This window comes from Zootermopsis nevadensis, unplaced genomic scaffold, assembly GCF_977971745.1.
Source record: "Zootermopsis nevadensis isolate Lab colony 2312 unplaced genomic scaffold, Znev_1.0 Znev_ptg000021l, whole genome shotgun sequence".
Classification (NCBI taxonomy): Eukaryota; Metazoa; Arthropoda; class Insecta; order Blattodea; family Termopsidae; genus Zootermopsis; species Zootermopsis nevadensis.
The window spans coordinates 13,516,641-13,535,762 of record NW_028259153.1 but is presented as its reverse complement, the minus strand read 5'-3'; the positions used below and the strand labels follow the sequence as shown (position 1 = coordinate 13,535,762).

Sequence of the window (19,122 nt, the reverse complement as noted above, 5' to 3'; positions counted from 1 at the left end):
GTAAATGCAGTTAAGAAACATCATTAAATCCATTAAGACTTCTCCCCTAAGGTATGCCAGTTGGATCACATTTGATACATGGATATTTTCATTTTTCTGCACATTTTAAAGTGTAAAGATGTGGTTTCTCCAGATTAAGCTATACAGTATAGTGTGTGGATACTTTATTTATAATCTAGTACACTAATATAATTTATGTACATTATAATGATGGTTGTGATTATGTTGATTCCAATGCAGTAGGTATGTAGCCACCTACAAGACTACATTATGTTATAGTCCTAAACACCAATATCCTTATTTTCAATGCCATGAAAACCTGAATCATAGGAGACATTCTATGATGTCAGCAGTCATTACTAGTACCAGCTAAATACTGACTGATTAATTCCTCAGCTTTTGTGCGGTTGGCAAAATTGGATACTTTGGCCTGGAACTTTGGTCCTTTAGCTGCTCCTTTTCCATTTAGTAGTGCACACACCCTGAAACACACAAACAATTACTCAAAGCTGGATAAAATACTTTACCTAAATGGAGCCTCATTTTTGGGGACTGTGAGTTGTCAGTCATCAAACATTAACAACGTAAGCATGATCATATTAATGTCGATTAACCTCACCATTCCAAGTATTAGCGTCAAGTGGCTTGTTATGTGTTTTGCAAACTGAATCATATTCTGTGCATAACCATTCTGTTGGACTTATCCTTCTAAGTTTTTTTATCATTATTTAAATCCACAATGTTTTGGAAGTCCTATTTCCATCTTCAAGTGACTATTCTGTTGAGCCCCTTGGTCAATCTAGTCTCAGCCATGGACTGCAGTAACATTAAAACCAAATATAAAACTTGTTCGCAATGATATTTATCTGCAGGAGATAACCCAAATCACATAAATCATATCTTTTTAGGGGTTTTCCAAGGCAACTCCTTCCTCTGGGCTGATATTTTATTTTAGTGTGGGATGATCATATTAGAACAGAATACTGATAACCACCCATTTGGCATTGGGTATCACCATTCATTAGTCTTCTTCTGCATGGTTTGAAGAATAATGACATTCCCACACAGCAAAACAAGGAACCACAGGAAGGACACAGAATAGGGAAGGATCATTTTTCTATAGTAAACTGTTCAACTTTACATGCCCTTGCTATTAGTACATTTGTGAAGATACACCTAAAACTTCTGCTCAGACAGTATGGTTCAGTTTTTTCAGTTTTTCTTCCTCTGCGATCAAAGCCAACTCTAGATGTTTTCAGTAATCATGACAAAATGGTTAATGGATCCTTGGGGTTTCGAGAAACATATAAGAAGCAGAGTACAGATAGTACCTGTTGATCTTGGCCAGCTGAACCTCGTTAATTGTGGTCGGTGGAGGAGAATGGTTCCAGCTGTGTCTCATCTCTCAGTTATTTCTGTTAGTGGTACACCCTGGTAAATATGTTGACTGATAAACTAGATGAGGGTAACCAGATAACTAGATGTGGTGAAACTTTGCTACCTTGCAAGGATGAGGAAGGATCCTTAAAACTAGGTAAGTGGAATTCTGGAAACAACCAGTGCAGGTTTAGAGGAACCTCCCAGATAATGGCAGGTAACCAATAATGGGGAAAATTAATTATTCCTGTTGATATACAAACTAATCATTTGATGAAAAAAGTAGATGGTCTGAATAGTTTATGTAACCTCAGAACAAGTCTGTGGGCCTAAACCTTGTGACAAAGATGATTTAAGAATTGCTGAACTATGATACTTACTGGGGGCCTAGTTGTGCTACTGTAGCTGGTTCACCATGTAGCACCATCTGACCACCTTTATCATCCCCCACAGTCAGGAACAGTAACACATTCTGGTGAAACAAAACAAATTGTCTGAAATGAGTTCAGAGAGTTGTGTAGTTGGCTGCTGGCAATTTTTGATTTATTTTATTTTTATTTATTTACAAGTTCCAAGAATCCAATAGTGGATATAGAACACGTCACAAACTCACGTATAAAAACATAAAATACATACATTAAAAAATTACATCTAGACAAGCAGCGTACTAAATTCAAGACAATATAATTAGTAATTTTATTACAATAGTTATCCAATTAAGTACTCATCCACAGTGTAAAACGAGTGAGTAATTAAGAAATGCCTTAATGCAACCTTGAACTTTTTAAAATTATTTGAGGTATTCTTAACCTCTGTGGGTAATTTATTAAATATCTTTATACCCGCATAGTGAACTCCTTTCTGATAAATAGTTAAATTGGCTTGGGGTAGATACAAATTTTCTCTCTGTCTAGTATCAATAGTATGAGAGTCAATGTTTGATGGAAAAAGAGTTTTGTTTTGTAATACAAACAATAATAAAGAAAATATATATTGTGATGCCAACGGTAAGATATCTAATTCTTTGAATATATTTCTACACGATACTCTATTGCTACATCCCATCATTGTTCTAATTGCCTTTTTCTGAAGGAGAAAAATAGTGTGACTACTAGATGAATTTCCCCAGAAAATGATGCCATAGCTCATTAAGGAATGAAAGAAAGCATAATAAATTGTCTTTAGTACTGAAATAGACATATATGGTTTCATATTTCTAATTACATAGCAAGCCTTGCTCAATTTTTTAATAAGTAGATCAATATGATTCTTCCAAGTTAATGCACCATCAATCATAATTCCCAAGAATTTAGTACAGAAGATATTATTAATGAATTTATTATTATAACTTATTGTAACAGTATCTGACATTTTTCTCTTAATTTGTTGGGTACTGCCAGTTTATGAAATATCTGCAGTTAAAATAAAAATTAACATTTTATTTAAAATAAATGTAGCATGCAAGTGAAATTCTTGTAGAATTGGAAGTAACTGAAGTATAGAAATACTCAAAAAATGACCGTCTTGTGGGATGTTGGGTCATGTAGTCTTGCAGAAATTAAATGACACTTTAGAAGTGCTTTCTGCCTCCATCACAGAATCCCTGATAATGGAGGCAGTTGGAACCTCTGAAACTGGTTACTTTCTATGAGACCATACAACACATTTAATTTTGTGTATTGTAATCTGTAGGGTTTTAGGTAGGAGGCGGGCAGTATTCTGAACTGTATATTAGAAAGTATTTCCAGTGTTTACTGCTGGTAGTACAAACTCTGTTTAATCTACAAGAAACTTGTTTACTTACTTGATCTCCCACCTCATTGATGAGAATGCTCATGAAGTCAGAATCAGCCTCTTTCCTGCAACATAAGAACTCATTTTGGAAAAGTCATGTCACCTGTTTTCCTTCAGTAATTTCATCTCTACACAGAAGTTAACATGAATAATAAATGCATATTTATACTAATTTAGTGTGAGTAATGTTCTGAAAGTAGGGTGGTACATTTTCAGCTGCTTACATCTTCCTCTGATACACATAATACCTGTGATGTGAGACGTAAACTGGAGTGGGCACCTGTTGCTTGATACGTGCACCCTCATATGCTGCTATATCTCGAAGAGCAGCCTGCAGATTCTGCAACCACAGGAACCACAACATTGCTTATATAAATGTTCTGTATTTTACATAATGCTGGATCTGTTTATATCTGTGAATGGAAATTGAAAATATTCAAAGAAAACATTCTCTTTATGTACCTTGTTGGCATATTTGAGGGACCTCTGCAATTTATCAACCAGGTTGACATGGTCTGCAGGCCCATTTCTGGAAACAGCAACTCTTACTATTCATCATGGACAATGAGAGAAATAAACTAGTAATTTGTAATTGAGAGAATGTGTTGTGAAATGTGTTTTTGTCATTTATTCATGATAGTCCTCACAACAAACAAGTGGGACTTGTAACTAAACAATAAACAGAATGAGTTCACTTGACACATTCATGTCTGGACGGCTGAGTGTCTGCCTATGATGAGCTGCTGCTTTGAATAAGCAGACAGTGCTGGTGTGTATCCTTTGAACATATAATGTCTGGCAAATTATTTTAAAACACTGTGGAAGGTGAAGCAGCGTATGCCTCTTTAATTTATTTTTTCTTTAGTTCATTTTCTGCATATTAAAGTTTGTTCTGTTTGTTATTATGCCTACCATGTTAACTAATAGCCACTGTGTACTAACAAACGGAACTACAAGCTTTCAATTCTGGCATGATGAAACATCAGTTTTCTGAATTCCCACTGGTTAGTGCAAAAGCCAGAGAAGCATGTTAAAAGTTAGTTGGAGAAATATCTCCTGTAATGAACACTTTTAAGTTACTGTGTCTTTTAAAGGTTCCCCTTCTGTCCTTGGAAGTCCAGAAATATTTCTTTAAAATACTTCTTTGATGATCTTCAATGACTGGACAAAAATAGATTGGAAAACTGAAGAACACATTTTTAAGAAATGTAATGTTTTCTTTTGTTTTGTATGGGTTTAAATGTGGTCTCTGGCTTGGGAGAAAACAAATTGCTGACTAGAATATTTGGGTCTAGGACAGGTGAAGGGAGAGAAGAATGGAGAAAACATTTCACGCATAAGAGGTTGATAAGATAGGTTGGAAAATTCAAATGAAAATCATTGGAGACTGATATTAAAATAGATTTTAAAGACATCAATTGTGAACAACAGTAAATTTCTTCACCAGCCAAGTAACTATCAGTTGCTTTAAGAATAATGAATTAGTGAAATTGGTGGCAACATTGTGACATACTTGAGCAGAGCAGTGAGTTGGTATTCACGATGCAGACATGCTGAAAGTTGTCGCAGTACACGTCCTCCTACTAAGAAATGCAGGTTGGTCTTATTCTTCTTTCCTTTCTCTATGCGCAGTATTTTTATTGCCTGCAGTTGGCTCAGGTTTGTTACATGTGTTCCACAGCACATGTTGCTCTCCACTCCCTCAATTGTCACAACACGCACTGCTCCCTTATGGTCATCTGGTAGTCCTCTTGTCCTCACCTACAACAAGGGATTAACTTCAAGCAGTGTAGTGCTTTCCCAATGTGACAGTGGCATCATTAGTGAATCCATGTTTTCCTAATTTCTGTTGCAGGTAGCATCATTACCATTAAACAGCTTCACCAGTCCATTAGCTATTCACTTTCTGAGTTCTTACCTGACTTCTCAGCTACCCAGAAGGTGTCAGGGACTAGGTCCATGCTGTGTATCACTCTGACAAGCTTTCCATTACCTGAATTTACTACTAATTAATCATCCTATAATGGATACTATGAATTTGCGCTTGTAACTTACTCTCTTGAGCTCAGAATCTCCTTCTTTGTAGACTGTGACGATGACTGGATTTGCAGCTCGGATTTTCTCATTGACAAGTTCCTCTAGTGTGTCCAGGTCTGAAGGCTTGACACTTTGGGTATCTGCAAACACATACTATTACCACAATGTTGCATTGGACCAGTCAGCTTTATGAAATGGCATTTATGCATTCTTAATGATTACTGATTATTGCTAAAGACCACTTTACATCAAATGTACCTGTCTGTGCAATAAGGTGAGCAGAAACTATACATTAGTAATTCTACAACCTAGTGATATGTTTGTTCTTAATTTACATTAGGAGACCTGCCAGCAACCCTCAAAAAGAAGGCTGAAGGATCTATGGTGAAAATACAGTAGGCTTGTGAAGCCAAGAGTGGATACGTAATTGTTTTCAAGAACAGGTAAAGCCTTGGAAGATATTGTATCAATTAAAGATCTAGCCACAGCAAAAAGCCTTAACCTCATGTCCATGTATTGTGAGGCATGTCCCATGTTTACAGTGAAAGTTTGTGATGTTAAAATTAGTCACTGTAACATGCCTTACCAAATTCTATATATGATTCCTCTTCACCCAGCCACCAGGATGTAGTGGGGTACCCAAAATGTATATCTGCCAGTGCAGTGATGAGATGTTGCCCTGGGGATCAGAAAGGAATGTACCAAACTAACTGTTTTAAGAGAACTGGATGGTTAAGCACTGCTAATACTAAAGCTTGCGACAAGACAAGACTCTGAACCTGTATAATCCATTTTAAATCTTACTTTCTTTTTCTCCACAGGAGCATTCCAGAATAATTACCAAAAATATTCTGAATGAACTTTCTGTTTTGTCCATCACAACTATTTCCAGTTCATTCTGTCATCTTTGATTTGATTATCCTAACAGTAGTAGGTCAGTTACATAAATCACAAATTTCCTCCATCTACCATTGTTATTTAGATACATGATACCTTACCGGGTCCAATTAATTTAGTTTGTATGCTACAACTGTGGTGGATTGAGTCCAGCAGTGGACTGAAACATGATTTTCTGAATATCAGAATGAAAGTTATGAAATGAAAGGGTTAATATAAATGCAAAAGAAATTATCTGTTGGTTACCTCTGTTAACAGATTTATATCTGCAATAAATAAGTACAAAGTCTAATTAGGGATGCAAAATTGGAATATCTATTACTTAAGTTATTCCATGATATTCTTCCATATGCTCAGAATATAATGAGCAGATACAGGAAGGTTATCATGAATGTTGAGCATGTATGAGTTTGAATGGATGGCAATGTTATCTCAGCATTTGCCTTCAGGGACTCAGGGAAATAATGGACCTCTGGCATGATAGCTAGTAACCCAGCTGGATTCAATCCTAATTGCTCTTGAATATGTCCTAAAAAAATCTGACCATCTGTGTGCTCCAAATAGGAGGACTTCATTTTTAAAAAAATATTTAAAATACCTGGACCTTACCAGAATGCTGCTGCATGTGGTCTAAACGTCTCTCCCAGTCTAGCTTCTGTGTAACCAGCTTACCAACTGGTAATGCGGATTCCACAAAGTGGACAGCATCTGCCCCACGTCGTGTCACTTGCAACACTGGCACACTGCCCAGTAAGCCATAGTCACATGGCTATTTAAAAGAATAAAATCCCCACTTAAATGTTGTGTCAACAATCTGCTTTTGTTGTTGCGGAAAGAGCTGAGCTGTGAATCGCTTGTAGAAGTGTGTTGTAGAGTAGATAATTTTGTGCTGGTAAAAACATTTTAGAATATCACAAGTACTTATGTTATATAAGAATTATTACATTTCATTACATTACAGAGACGTATTTACGTCAGATTCTCCGGAACCATGGTTCCACTGTCAACTTTTTCCAGAACAATATTTGTATCCTACATCAAGGGTATCACTTCTGATAGCTTGTGAATGTAAATATGATGCAAATTACTATAGAATATGTCTTAAATGTCTGAATTTTACTTCTGTTTTGGTTGAAGGGATGATGTGCTTCTCCATATTTAGAATGAAGGGCACAAACTACTGTACTTATTTGGGGATATCTACAGTGCATTGACAATCTGCTTTAGAATTGTTTGGCTCAGCTACTGTACACAGAACCAAAGTGAACATGTTCTGGGCATAAAAGAATTTCCAGGGAACCTCTAGCTACATTTAGGATTATACTATTTATGCCATAGCCAGTGTTGGCACTACTGCTAAAATATAACCCATCTTTCCTTGACACATCCAACATTTGTTTGTCAAACACCTAAGTCATCTGATATTAACTGATACTTCATTATTTCATCACCACCTATTTATTCACTATGGTAATGTTATTTTAATACAGATCAAAATTATTGTCTGCAACATATACTGGTCACCAGATTATAAAAAGTTCATTTGTGCTCAATATAAACACAATTAAATAAATTTAGTCATGCCACATATAAACTATGTATTAGAAAGATATATGAATGGCAAGGATAAATAAAGTGGATTGAATATACCTGTCCACCCCCTTCAGGAAACAGTATCGTGTCCTCCAGAACAACTTCATAGCCACTGATAGTAATTTTCTTTCCATTAGTTACTGTTTTTAACTGTGCTTCAGTGCAGGTCACGACTTTAGATGTGAACTATAACATATATGTAAAACTAAATTTAGTATGCAAAATCAAAAGCTGCTTGCTATTGAAACACTGCATTTGAGGTGAACAGTGATTTGACAATCCTTGTCATTTTATATACATCCTCACTGCTCCTGTCTTCCAGTTATATGTTTTTCTAAACTTGTGTTTCAATCAACATTGACATTTATTACGTATGTTGGTTACAGTTTACAGTGTTGGGTCATATTTCAATCACTCGGGATCATCTTCATTCAGACCCTCCATAAGGACGCAGAGATGCTCCTGCATAATTGAAACATGTTGCCCAGAATTCAGTTCTACAATGCTAATAACATATAAATATACGGTGTGTAAAGGGATCATTTTTCCGTTTTAAACATGGGTCATCAACATCGCAAAAGGAATGTGTATTTTGAGCACTTTTTAATGCTTGCTTAAATTATGACTTTTTATTCGTGGGGTATTTGTAGTGAGTACTAATCTCATGTAGTATACATAACTATTTTCAAACGTTAATACTGTTATAATTTTAAATATTCAGTGTACAATCAAGTCAGTGAAGCAACGAAACGAAACGCAATGTTTTTAAAACAATTTGGTTGTTGAAACCCGTATCCAATCGGCTGGTCTCACAGCCCAGAATCGAATATGTGACAATATGAAAAAACTGGATTCAAAACAGAACTTCCAACATAGCATAGAGCAATGTGAGCAAAAATTAAACTGGATGTTGTATATTTCAGTTAATAGAAATATGCCAATGTTCCGATAAACGTTTTCTAGCTCATTAAAATTTGGTTTAAAAATAATTTACTCAAGCACGGAAACAGATGTACTGTAATAATAGAGGTTTAATATTCTTACCTCTTTTAAGAAACTATCCTCCTGGCATTTATAAACCATTCTTTAAATGTTAATAGGCGCAACAATACGTAATCACTCACATCTACATTTCATTAATTACAATGTTGGTATCACTGTTTGACGGGAACTTACTTGTACATAGTAGTGCTGACTATAAGACCTGTTTCCTGCCATGTGTTTCCGTAGAATTTCCACGTTGCGGAGCGACCCAGAGTCCTTTTCGCTGGACGCCACATAATAAGTAGGAAGTGTTGAGTTCGGGCATGTAGTAAGAGCGAAGTATTCCAGTTCTTCTGTTATATTTGCCCGCAAACATGAACATTTTCTTATTGAGTATCCTTCTTCTCCCAGCTTTAATTCTTACTACTGATAATGGTGAGTACAGTGAAATTGAAAATGATGTATAAAGCTGGGTGAGGTGTGACCGGTTTAGATAGGCCATTGACGTTGATTTCATGTAACAGATTTACTTGGCATATTATGTTAAATATATAATTGACTGGTGGAATTAAGTTGTAATATTTAAATGTTGTGCATAAATATTGTGCTGTAGGTCACTTTGAAGTAATTTTAGAATGTAGTACTTGCAAGAAGTATGTGTTCCCATATGTTGAAAATACAGTCATGTTGTAACATTTCAGGGAGTTTACTTGCTTGGGCAGAAGACGACGATGTGGATGATGAGATAGTTGATGTAGAAGGGGAAGGTGATGAAAGCTCAGTAATTGAGGAAGGCGGGGAAGAAGATGAAGAACAGCCTAGAGCCTCACCACATGCAGATACAACAATTCTGTTTACCAGACCTGTTGTTTCTGGCACATCAGGAAACCTAGGTTTGTGTGTGTTAAGTCAGAAATTGGAAGTGATAAAAACATAAATGATGTGCACTAAACAGGCCCAAGTACAGGAGATTAGTCACTTAGAGAATCCACAGGCTGTTTCTGACATGTCAGATTCATTTCAGAATTGCCAGGTGGAAACCTTGTTGAGTTCCTTGTTGGATTCACAAACAAGGGAAGTGAAGACTTTGTATTGGAAGCCTTGGAGGCATCCTTTCGTTACCCCATGGACTTCAGCTTTTACATCCAGAACTTCTCAACCATAGCTTATAACCGCGTTGTGAAGCCAACCCACGAGGCAACCCTTGTATATTCATTTATTCCTGCAGAAACATTTGCTGGACGGCCATTTGGATTGAACATTAACCTTAACTACAGGGACTTGGTAAGCCTGCTCATCATCTAGCACTACATTTTGTGATAACATAAAGTTCCATAGTGCATGTGATGCAAAACAGCATTCTGATAATTCTGTGAAAATAATCATGCTTCTAAGGAACCTCTGATGCATATGGAACTTCCTCATTTATTGGTACAGTATCATACATCTTCCCCTTCAAATTATTTCTGCAGCACAGCCATTTTTGGAAACTTTGTTTTCTTTATTTCTGGGAATGTGACAATAACATCAAAGTTTCAAATTCTGTATTGCATCCTCTTTTGATGCTTGTGGGATGCAGTAAAAGATGCTGGTAATGATGGCAATGGGAAATTGTTTATTTTTCATGATAGCGCCTTTACCTTAGATCAAGCATCATGCATGTTTCCAGGTCTGAGGTGTTTGAAATATATTACATAAAAGTTCCTAGACAAACAAATAATGGAAAGCAAGGAACTGAACAGTCATTATCCCCATACACTTCCCTTCAGACCTCCTTATCCTTACTGTGCTCCACATAACATCATCCCGTCGTCTGCACTCTGATTGTAAAATATAATATTCAAAATGTAACCAGGAGGTTATATGAAACACTGACATGACTTTATTATACCACAAGAAGTGAAAAAATAATTTAGCAAAATAACCATATCAGCATAATATTACATATGAACTGAATATAATTAACCTAACATAAATTTCCAGTCATATATGAAAATAAGATGTTTGGTAGAGTTGAGAAACAGGTGAGACAGTACAGAAATCAGCTGTTGGATATTTTCCAATATCCAACTAATATTTTTTTATGCTTTCTCTTGTTGCAGGCTGGAAATGTGTTCCAAGAAGCTGTGTACAATGAAACTGTGCAGATAGTGGAACTGGAGGAGGGGCTGGATGGAGAGACATTTTTCCTTTATGTGTTCATGGCAGCTTGTGTTGTTCTGATGCTGGTGGGTGGCCAGCAGTTTTTATATTCTGTTGGACGCAAGAGAGTTGGTAAGAAGCCTGTGGTTGAGACAGGTACTACCAATCCTAATGACGTGGACTATGACTGGTTGCCCAAGGAGACACTGAATCACTTCACCAAAAAAGGTGAGTTGTGCAGGTGACTTACTGGTGTGAAATGGCATTATGATTATGTTTTCATCTAAGGAAGTACTGATGCACATTTTCTCAATTACTAGTACAACTATGAGATAACTTTGCCTTACTAACAAATTTCCTGTTTATTGGATGATCTGGTTTGAACTGCTGCTTTGTATTCAAGAAATAAGTCGAGTAAAAGCTACTGTTCGTTGGGGACATGTTTCCACTGTACAAGTAAGTGAAGTGTTGGAACCTACCATGCCAGAATTGATACCTTCATAATAAAATGTCAGACGTTAAATTTTTCAAGAGCTGGCAATGAGATGGTGATAGGAAGCCAAATTTTCATTTTGAGATTAGTAGTAGTTATGTTGTTTGTGATTGAATCAAGGCTGCTGGTGGATCAGGGGAAGACTGATCTTGTTTTAATGCATATACCAAGGAAGCGAATGGTGAAAGAGTGAGGAGAGGCAGCAGATGGTAAAGTAAGTCAAATGGAAGAAAGGTACAGGAAGAATAACATTGAATTTTGGATTGGAAGTGAGGAAGGAAGAGGGATTCTTAGATATGTTAGGAGTTGCGATAAAGATTCTGAGAGAGTCACCGAAATATTGAACAAGAATACCAAATATGTGACCAGACTGGGAAAGAGAAAGAGTCAGTGGCCAATGTGAGTGAAATTTACTTCCTTCTCAGTGAAATTGCAATTGTTAAAAATACTTGGTAAGTTTGCAGACTGGAGAAGATTAAGACTTCTTTGGAGACAAGAAAGGTTAAGAGGGGAGCAGCCTCAGCCAAATAATTGGTTATCCTGAAACATTTTTGTGGTTTTCCTCATGTTCACGCAGCTGTTGATCTCATACTTTGAAACAAGCTATGGCCATTTATGTCTTATTATAACCCAGTACCTTTCTATTTTGTTTTTGCAGTTGAAATTGTAGCATTAAGTAACCTAAGAATCATTCAGTCTGTTGTCTTGTTAGCAAAACAGTTATTCTTAAGTTTTTTATGTTCTATTCATCTCTGCAGCTTATTGTTTTCATTTGGGATACAGATGTACTACATTCTTGTTACAGAAAAATCACCACGAGTGCCAAGGCAGAGCCCGCGACAGAGAAAGGCAAAACGATCAGCAGGATTTGATGACTGAGTTGTGACTCTTCATTATGATAATGAACTTGCATGATTTGTTGCATTGCAGTTCTTACCATTGGTGTGTCCATTCTCTCTAGAGTGCAGCACAGTCCAGTTTCATGATCAACGTCCTTGTGACTATACTATAAGATACTCATTTGCATAGAACTCAAGTTGTGTAAAACAGTTATGTGAATGACTTGTACAGATCTTTCAGTCACTACAGCTGGTTGATATGCAAGAATATTTTAGTGTTGTGAATTTTAATATATTGTAATGTGAAAAGGGATGTTGATTTTTTTAAAGATGGTGTATACATTCCAGGAATAATTGGGGATAGGAACAGGGATTCAAGCTAACATAGATAGAAATGAAATTTGAAAATTAATTTTGTTCTGTATATAAAGCCAGGTTGGTATTAAATACCAGATTGTTGGTTAAATTATTTTAGGATAAGCTAGAGTAGAGATTTCTTTGAAATAAGGTAGTGGAGTGACTTTAATTTTATTGTAAGGACTGTTAAATAAATTGGAATGTACAGATGTTGGTTCATGATCCAGTATTTTTATGGGAGAATGTTTTAGGTTATGTTTGTTTTCTATAATTTCCTTGTCCCATCACACCAAACAGGTTTATATAGCAGTAGTACAGTAAGCTTGTAATTGTGAGGTACCCGATTCATATTAGAATAATATTACTGGCTACTGTGACTGATGAATTTGTTTTCCTCATTCTATCCAGTCTCATTGAAATAACCTGTGCTTCATCACATTTTTACTGCTGGCACCACAGAATTTCATCCAAAATACCTTTATTATTCATTGCATTGAGCCTTAATGGAAGAAAAACTTAATAAGGAAGTTGGATAACATTACCTAACCTGAAGATTGTATTTCTTTTGACAGTTCAATTGTGAAATTTGAGGTTCTCACAGTCTCTAGAAAGAGGTCAATTGTTTGAGAGTTGAGGTTCTTACAACAGTGAGGCTGATGATCTGAGTTTTGGCACCATGTAGACTTGCTGGTAGATGCCACAGTTTCGGAGGAACACACTGTCTCCACCTTCAGGGCTGAAAATGGTGACTACGTTCCTCTGAAACACTGGTAATAACTGAGTCTACACTGCCGAAACACAGGTCATCGAATCTACTTGTTGATCGATGAGTCTTAATACAATTATGAGTTATTGTAAGTAGGCCAAGAAAGGATGATGCATTTGATTGTGGCTGGAGCTATTTAATTAAAATTACGCGTATGATGTAGGTTCAATATAAATTACCCAAAGATGAAGGTTCAGGAAACCAACCATTACCCGAGATCCATGTTTCATCAGTCTGTCCAGGTGAATGCTAGGTTTATAACACAACACGTCAGTGCCGTTCCCAACCCTTAACCTATTCGCCATTGAGATTACTTAACCTCATATAACCTCTGCGCTTGAAACAAGGTTGTTAACCGAAGCAATCACTACGGGGCATTAGCATGTGTAAGACCAAATTAATTTTTGTATTTGGATCAGAAAAATCGTCAGTGTATCAAATATGTTTGGCAGGTAAATTCCAATAATCAGTACACTTGGATTTGTCGCATTTTAGAACAGCTATTACTGTGTATGCACTGATTTCCCGTCCCATGATTCCTTGCAGGTCAGTGGTGCGAACGCAGCATGACATCTTTCTTGGTACCGCCATAATGTTCATTTGAAACTGTTTCTTTTTGCTTGCGGTAGTCTCTTTTATACGGTGCAAATATGGTATTTGGGAGATGTCTGCCTGATGTGTGGAATAGCACAATGTAGTTGTACAGTATAGTTATGGTTGTTTTTGTGGTCTATTGTGGATATTGTCGAGGACGAACGTAATCTTCAAGAACTGGATGTATTAAGTTGTGCGTAATTTGTTACTGCAGAAATGCCTGTTTATTTTGGAAGAAGACTGTTTATCACGCCATAAGTATTGTCTTCATGTGTCTTGTACTTACTCAAGAAGAAAATCAGACCATGTAACCTATACCTGCAACACCGTTGTTCTTCGCATGTTTCTGGTGAGTAGGCCTACAAAGCGAGATGCTACATTTCAACAGTTGGAACGTAAGACGAAAGTCACTAGTTAGAATTGATACATGAAGTTGGGCTACTTTTTAGATTGGCTAGTAATGTATGTGCACACACACACACACACACACATGAAAGACGTTAAATATTGTCAATGACGTGTTACGGTTCATACAGAACCGCCACTGATTTGAAATTAAGGAAGGGCAATTTTATCAATTGTTTCCTGATTTTAAGCTTGCTATTTAAGTGTTTTGTATACTGATGTAAGTATGACGTGCCAGTATTGCAGATATTCAAAATTCTTTTGTTGATGAAACACATGTTTATTTCTTCAAAAATTTTCAGGGGTAAAGTGATAAGAAGTACAAGGAATTTTATTTCATGATACTCATTGCGAAAAGAACGTATTCAATACAAATCGAAAGACTTTCTGATGGAACTGCCATCTATAGACAGCTGCGGTACCAGTTGAGACTAAGAAATTCTCAGTGTCTTTTGTAGAGGTGGTCTAAAAGTCACGCAAATTTTATTAAAATGTTTATTGATGGTTGCAATTTAGGACAATTCGGCCGAATTAATAAACGCTGTCTCGAAACAATAGCCCACCTTCGCTGTCAGCTGACGATATCCGCCAAACTTTGTTACTCTCTGTACATTCCAACACTTAATATAATTTTGTTTTCTGATTTAAATATAATTTATTCGTTGACAAATAGAATTCATTAGGATTGTGTTACTTAACGTATCGATCATTCTGTACAATCTGTGTGTTACGCAGGCTTTCGGGGGTATGTGCCATATTTGTTTACGGCGAGTGTAGCTGTTTCAGTCCAATTTTTTTCTTGGCAGATTGAATTTCGAAGTTCCCATCGGCCGAAAAGCTCCCCCCCCCCTCCCAAAGAGACATTAAAATTTGTGAGAACGTACTTTATAGATTCACCAAAAGATATAAACATTTGGTAATTAATGCAAACAGGATGTTTTCAGTGTGTTCGTTAAGTCGAATGTTGCTGATACAATAAAGGAAATATAAAATGGTCTTATAAAGGTAGGACAAGCAAGACACGTATTTCCGTCAAAGTCGATACTTTTATTGGTCGCTGTAATGCTTTCTGTGCATTGTGCACGGGAAAATTAATTTTGCTAAAAGACCAACCGCGAGCCGTGTTTAACCTTATTCGTGTTGTGGCCTATTTTGAGGTGCATTGTCGGAAGTCGAACACCGGTCGTCCAGCACAAAACCAGTCACTGCTCAAAGCTACTGACTCCCTTAGTGTATAGCAGATGCTGACTTTTTTTTCTCATACCATCTGATCTGTACATCTGATAGTGGTGTTTGGCAAGCACCACCACAAGCATGATAACATGCAGCCTTACGCAACGAAATACAGTTGCAGATGTTTACAGTGCACGTGTAAGAAGAGGCGTGGGTGGCAAGTCCTTGATCCCCAGGTCTCGTTTCAGCAGTCTTATGGTTTGTACGCTTTGGAGGACACAGTTTACAAGGGCGTTTTTCCGATTTTCAATCCCATATTTGTTCTTATGTCCATTTGTTGCGGACACAAATACACGTTAAAAGTACTGAAGAGTAATGAATTCCGCTGCACAAAAGTATAAAACTTTTTTATTACACACGGCTGTATCGTATTTTTAAGATAAGATAAAAGCTGTAGTTCTTTTTATGACGCGTATAAATGTTTGTACGATGAGCTTTTTTGTGGTGAAGCTTTTATTTGAGATATTGAGTTGTTTTTGTTATGTACGTATCATAATTGGGCGCTGTGAACCAAAATTGATTCGCGCAATTTTTAGTGTGAAATTTAATCGTGATGCTGTAAGTGGCTTGTGAAAAGGGGGGGATTTAAACCTTATACCATTAGGCTGCCTGCCGGACTAAAAATTCGTGGTAGAGATAATATGCTGCTGCGACGAGATGCTGATACAGCATGCCTTTCGTTAGCTATAGTGTACGCAGTATATCAAGTATCCTACTCCATGGTACTGTGTCTTTAAACAGATTTTGTTATGAAATTCCCTGTTGTTGTGAAATCCGACGATGCGTCACCGACTTCAAAACACTCTGTTCCATTTGAATCCAGTCCACATTTTAACACCTCCGTTTATCTAATTTCCATTTTACGTTTATCCTCGCTTGGGCCTCCGCTGAGGTTTTCTGACCGCATCTGTGAGTACATCATTCTCATTTTTGGTGTCTGCTCAGACGCTTCCATGATATACTTTCATGTGCAGAGGTATACAAGGTACATCTTGTTTTCTTGGCGCACTGTGAAGCTGTTTGTTCACCAAGGCTACATTCAGAACACACGCACACAATACAATGCGCTGACGAGGAAATCCTACTCGACAGATTTCTATCAAATTTGTACACCTGTGCTCAAGAACAGGTGTTCTGATGGCGCTCAGCCGTGACGCACAATACAGGCTGTTTAAAAAAAATGTAATCATACGCGTAACCATACCAAAGTTTGCCCATTCTTTCCCAGTTCGGCTGGGGGCAGCAGAGGCGTGGGAACAGTGTACTAATAGTGAACAATGACGACACTTTCCATTACCCATTTTACTCAACTTGGTATTGATTCTGCTGGATTTTCTTTCCAAGTAGCTGGAATGTTAACCTATCTTTAAACACATCTTTGCTGTGTAGTATAATTGTAATAAGTCTGGAGGTACATTTAGAGAGACTGCTTTCTTGTTTTTAGCATATTTGACAAAACATTATCAACTAATAATAATAGGAATAATAGGAAGCGAGCAGTTTCCGATTGTTTCATGCAGGGACTGAGGGAACCCACGAAAGTCTGAGGATAGCCTATTTTCGGACAGAGATTCAAACTTGGGACCACCCAGCTAGGAAGGAGGAATGCCAGTCATTGTACTGCGATGCACTACGAGGAAATTTGACAGCCACAAAAAAATAATTGAAAGCCCACACCGATCCGTGGTCTTATTCTGATAGGTCCTATGTTTTCTTCGATTAGCTGCTGCTTACTCAGCTGGTAAAGAAATTGTTCTGTGGAACTGAAAGGTTCACCACACTGTCTGTTGTATCCCTAAGCAGGGAAATTCTGGGATGTTGCTTTAAAACAGCAGTATTACTATAAAACTAGGACAGTCTGTTATCTTAAAATATCTTTCTTCTACATGCTTGCGAATTCGTCAGTTATAATCATGCTGACATTCGATGACAGAAAAAACATACGCTCCACACTATAATATGGAATGTTATTAACTTTGTGTGTTTACGTCTTTGTGGGGCACGTTTATGTATACTTGAGAATAAGTCGTTAAACAAACCAATAAATATCAGAAATTAAACGAACTAATTTTGTTTTACAGTTCTAATTAGAGTGAGTTGGTAATTCACAAACAGGTAGTCCCCGTAATATTTATTTTTATGTCAGCCCTGGCATCTCGTGAGAATTGTGATTTTTTTCCCTTCAAATACTGAATTATTGGTTTGTGGAGAAATGCCAAACTAACTTGCTCATGCACATACGCTTTTAAAATGAACTGTCAAATATAAGTTTACCCACTGGAAACACCGAATAAAAATAATTGGCTGTGAACTTGGAATAAGATCAAAACAAATGAGAGTTTTATTAGCGCTTGTTTTCTAAATGGTTCTACTTCGCATTATCACATAGCTGTTTCATTTGCAATCAACTGGTAACCATTTGTACCGTAATTCGCTGGCGTCATAAAAATACTGCACGTGTACTGTGTTCTGATGCCAGCAATCTTCATAATTAATACATGGTCTGTGAGAACTATTGCCAGTGTTGTAATCGGTGGCGTTTCAAACCGAAAACCTCTTAATGGTCTGCGCCAAAATTTGACAACACAGTTTCGATTTTGTTTGGATACATTTTTATTTATAACCATTCCATTACATGATGCTCAGATGGAACTAATGTGAAATTTTACCAAAAGTAATTATATAGCTGTTACGCCACGGATTTAATTTAATTTAATTTAATTTGATTTAATTTAATTTAAGCCTAATCGAGCTTCACGTAAGGTGTGGATTGTACTGGACACATGCGGGCCGAAATTAAGCTCGAAACATTGATCGCTTTAGACATTTTAGTCGAGGAATGTGCCACCGCAAAGCCTATACCTGCAGTTTAACACAATACAGAAGAACGATAACATACATACATGCCCCGAGCGAGATTCAAACCCAAATCCACGATTTAGTTTTCGAACGGTCCAAGCCAGCCCGCGAGGCCACTCTAATGAGCCAAGATCTTGGACAAATTTTTCCCTAATGTATTTATTTTATATAGGCCAATGTATGTGAAGTAATTTGAGAGGAGCCCGTTAAAATATAAGGTAGATTTCCTCTGATGCTGTATTATATAATTCGCAGCGGTGCGGAACGTAGAGGGAGACACCACAGCGCAAGGTAATCATTTTATGTTGTACAGTTGCAAACCTCCATAATTTTCTTTTGTGAATAACGAAACTCAATCTAGCGTGTTTCACATAATTCTCAGCCCACTCCTTATTTAATACTAAAGGACACGCTAGAAGGGGCGGAGCGTTCTTATTAACCGTGTTAGCAATGTTAGCCGGGCAAACACCGTACACTTTTATTTTCCTATCAACATGAATTTCTGAAATAGGAGCGAAATTTTAGATTGAGTCTTGAAATTTTGTGTGGCGAAAGACCTTAAAAGAAATTTTGTTAAATTAATTATTTTCGTATAATGAAACAAGGAAAGAAGATGAAGTTCCAGGTATTAAAACGAGAAGCTGAGAATAGGAAAAACTGGAGAGCTCTTTTTGGGCAGAGCAATGGACCTGTCGTAAGACAGAACACTGAATAATAATAATAATAATAATAATGTAATGTAGCAACATGGC

The 19,122-nt window shown here is 36.9% G+C and overlaps 3 protein-coding genes across 4 annotated transcripts in view; 2 read left to right on the top strand and 1 right to left on the bottom strand.

Moving 5' to 3' along the window:
• Positions 1–149: 149 nt before the first annotated feature.
• On the bottom strand, positions 150–8,894 carry LOC110831629 (alanyl-tRNA editing protein Aarsd1). Of its 2 annotated transcripts, XM_022067846.2 has the most exons (11): positions 8,743–8,894; positions 7,756–7,884; positions 6,715–6,874; positions 5,795–5,887; positions 5,227–5,348; positions 4,685–4,932; positions 3,634–3,700; positions 3,420–3,511; positions 3,182–3,236; positions 1,758–1,849; positions 150–482 (listed from the first exon to the last, which is right to left on the bottom strand). In XM_022067846.2, exons 1-11 carry the CDS (start codon positions 8,779–8,781, stop codon positions 347–349), a joined length of 1,233 nt encoding a protein of 410 aa, XP_021923538.1. In that variant the 5' UTR covers positions 8,782–8,894; the 3' UTR covers positions 150–346. The 2 variants fall into 2 exon arrangements, with proteins under 2 accessions (XP_021923538.1, XP_021923539.1); XM_022067847.2 differs by lacking the exon at positions 7,756–7,884 and having other exon boundaries at positions 8,743–8,891.
• Positions 8,895–8,935: 41 nt separating this feature from the next.
• l(1)G0320 (signal sequence receptor subunit 1 l(1)G0320) lies at positions 8,936–12,735 on the top strand. Its single transcript, XM_022067851.1, has 5 exons — positions 8,936–9,117; positions 9,384–9,575; positions 9,707–9,966; positions 10,785–11,052; positions 12,123–12,735. Exons 1-5 carry the CDS (start codon positions 9,057–9,059, stop codon positions 12,194–12,196), a joined length of 855 nt encoding a protein of 284 aa, XP_021923543.1. The 5' UTR covers positions 8,936–9,056; the 3' UTR covers positions 12,197–12,735.
• A 1,210-nt stretch (positions 12,736–13,945) lies between these two features.
• Atx-1 (Ataxin 1) overlaps positions 13,946–19,122 on the top strand; it is a 71,785-nt gene continuing 66,608 nt past the window's right edge. Inside the window, exon 1 of the transcript XR_002543649.2 lies at positions 13,946–14,222. The gene's annotated coding sequence lies outside the window, so the exon portion shown is untranslated. The remainder of the gene's footprint in view (positions 14,223–19,122) is intronic.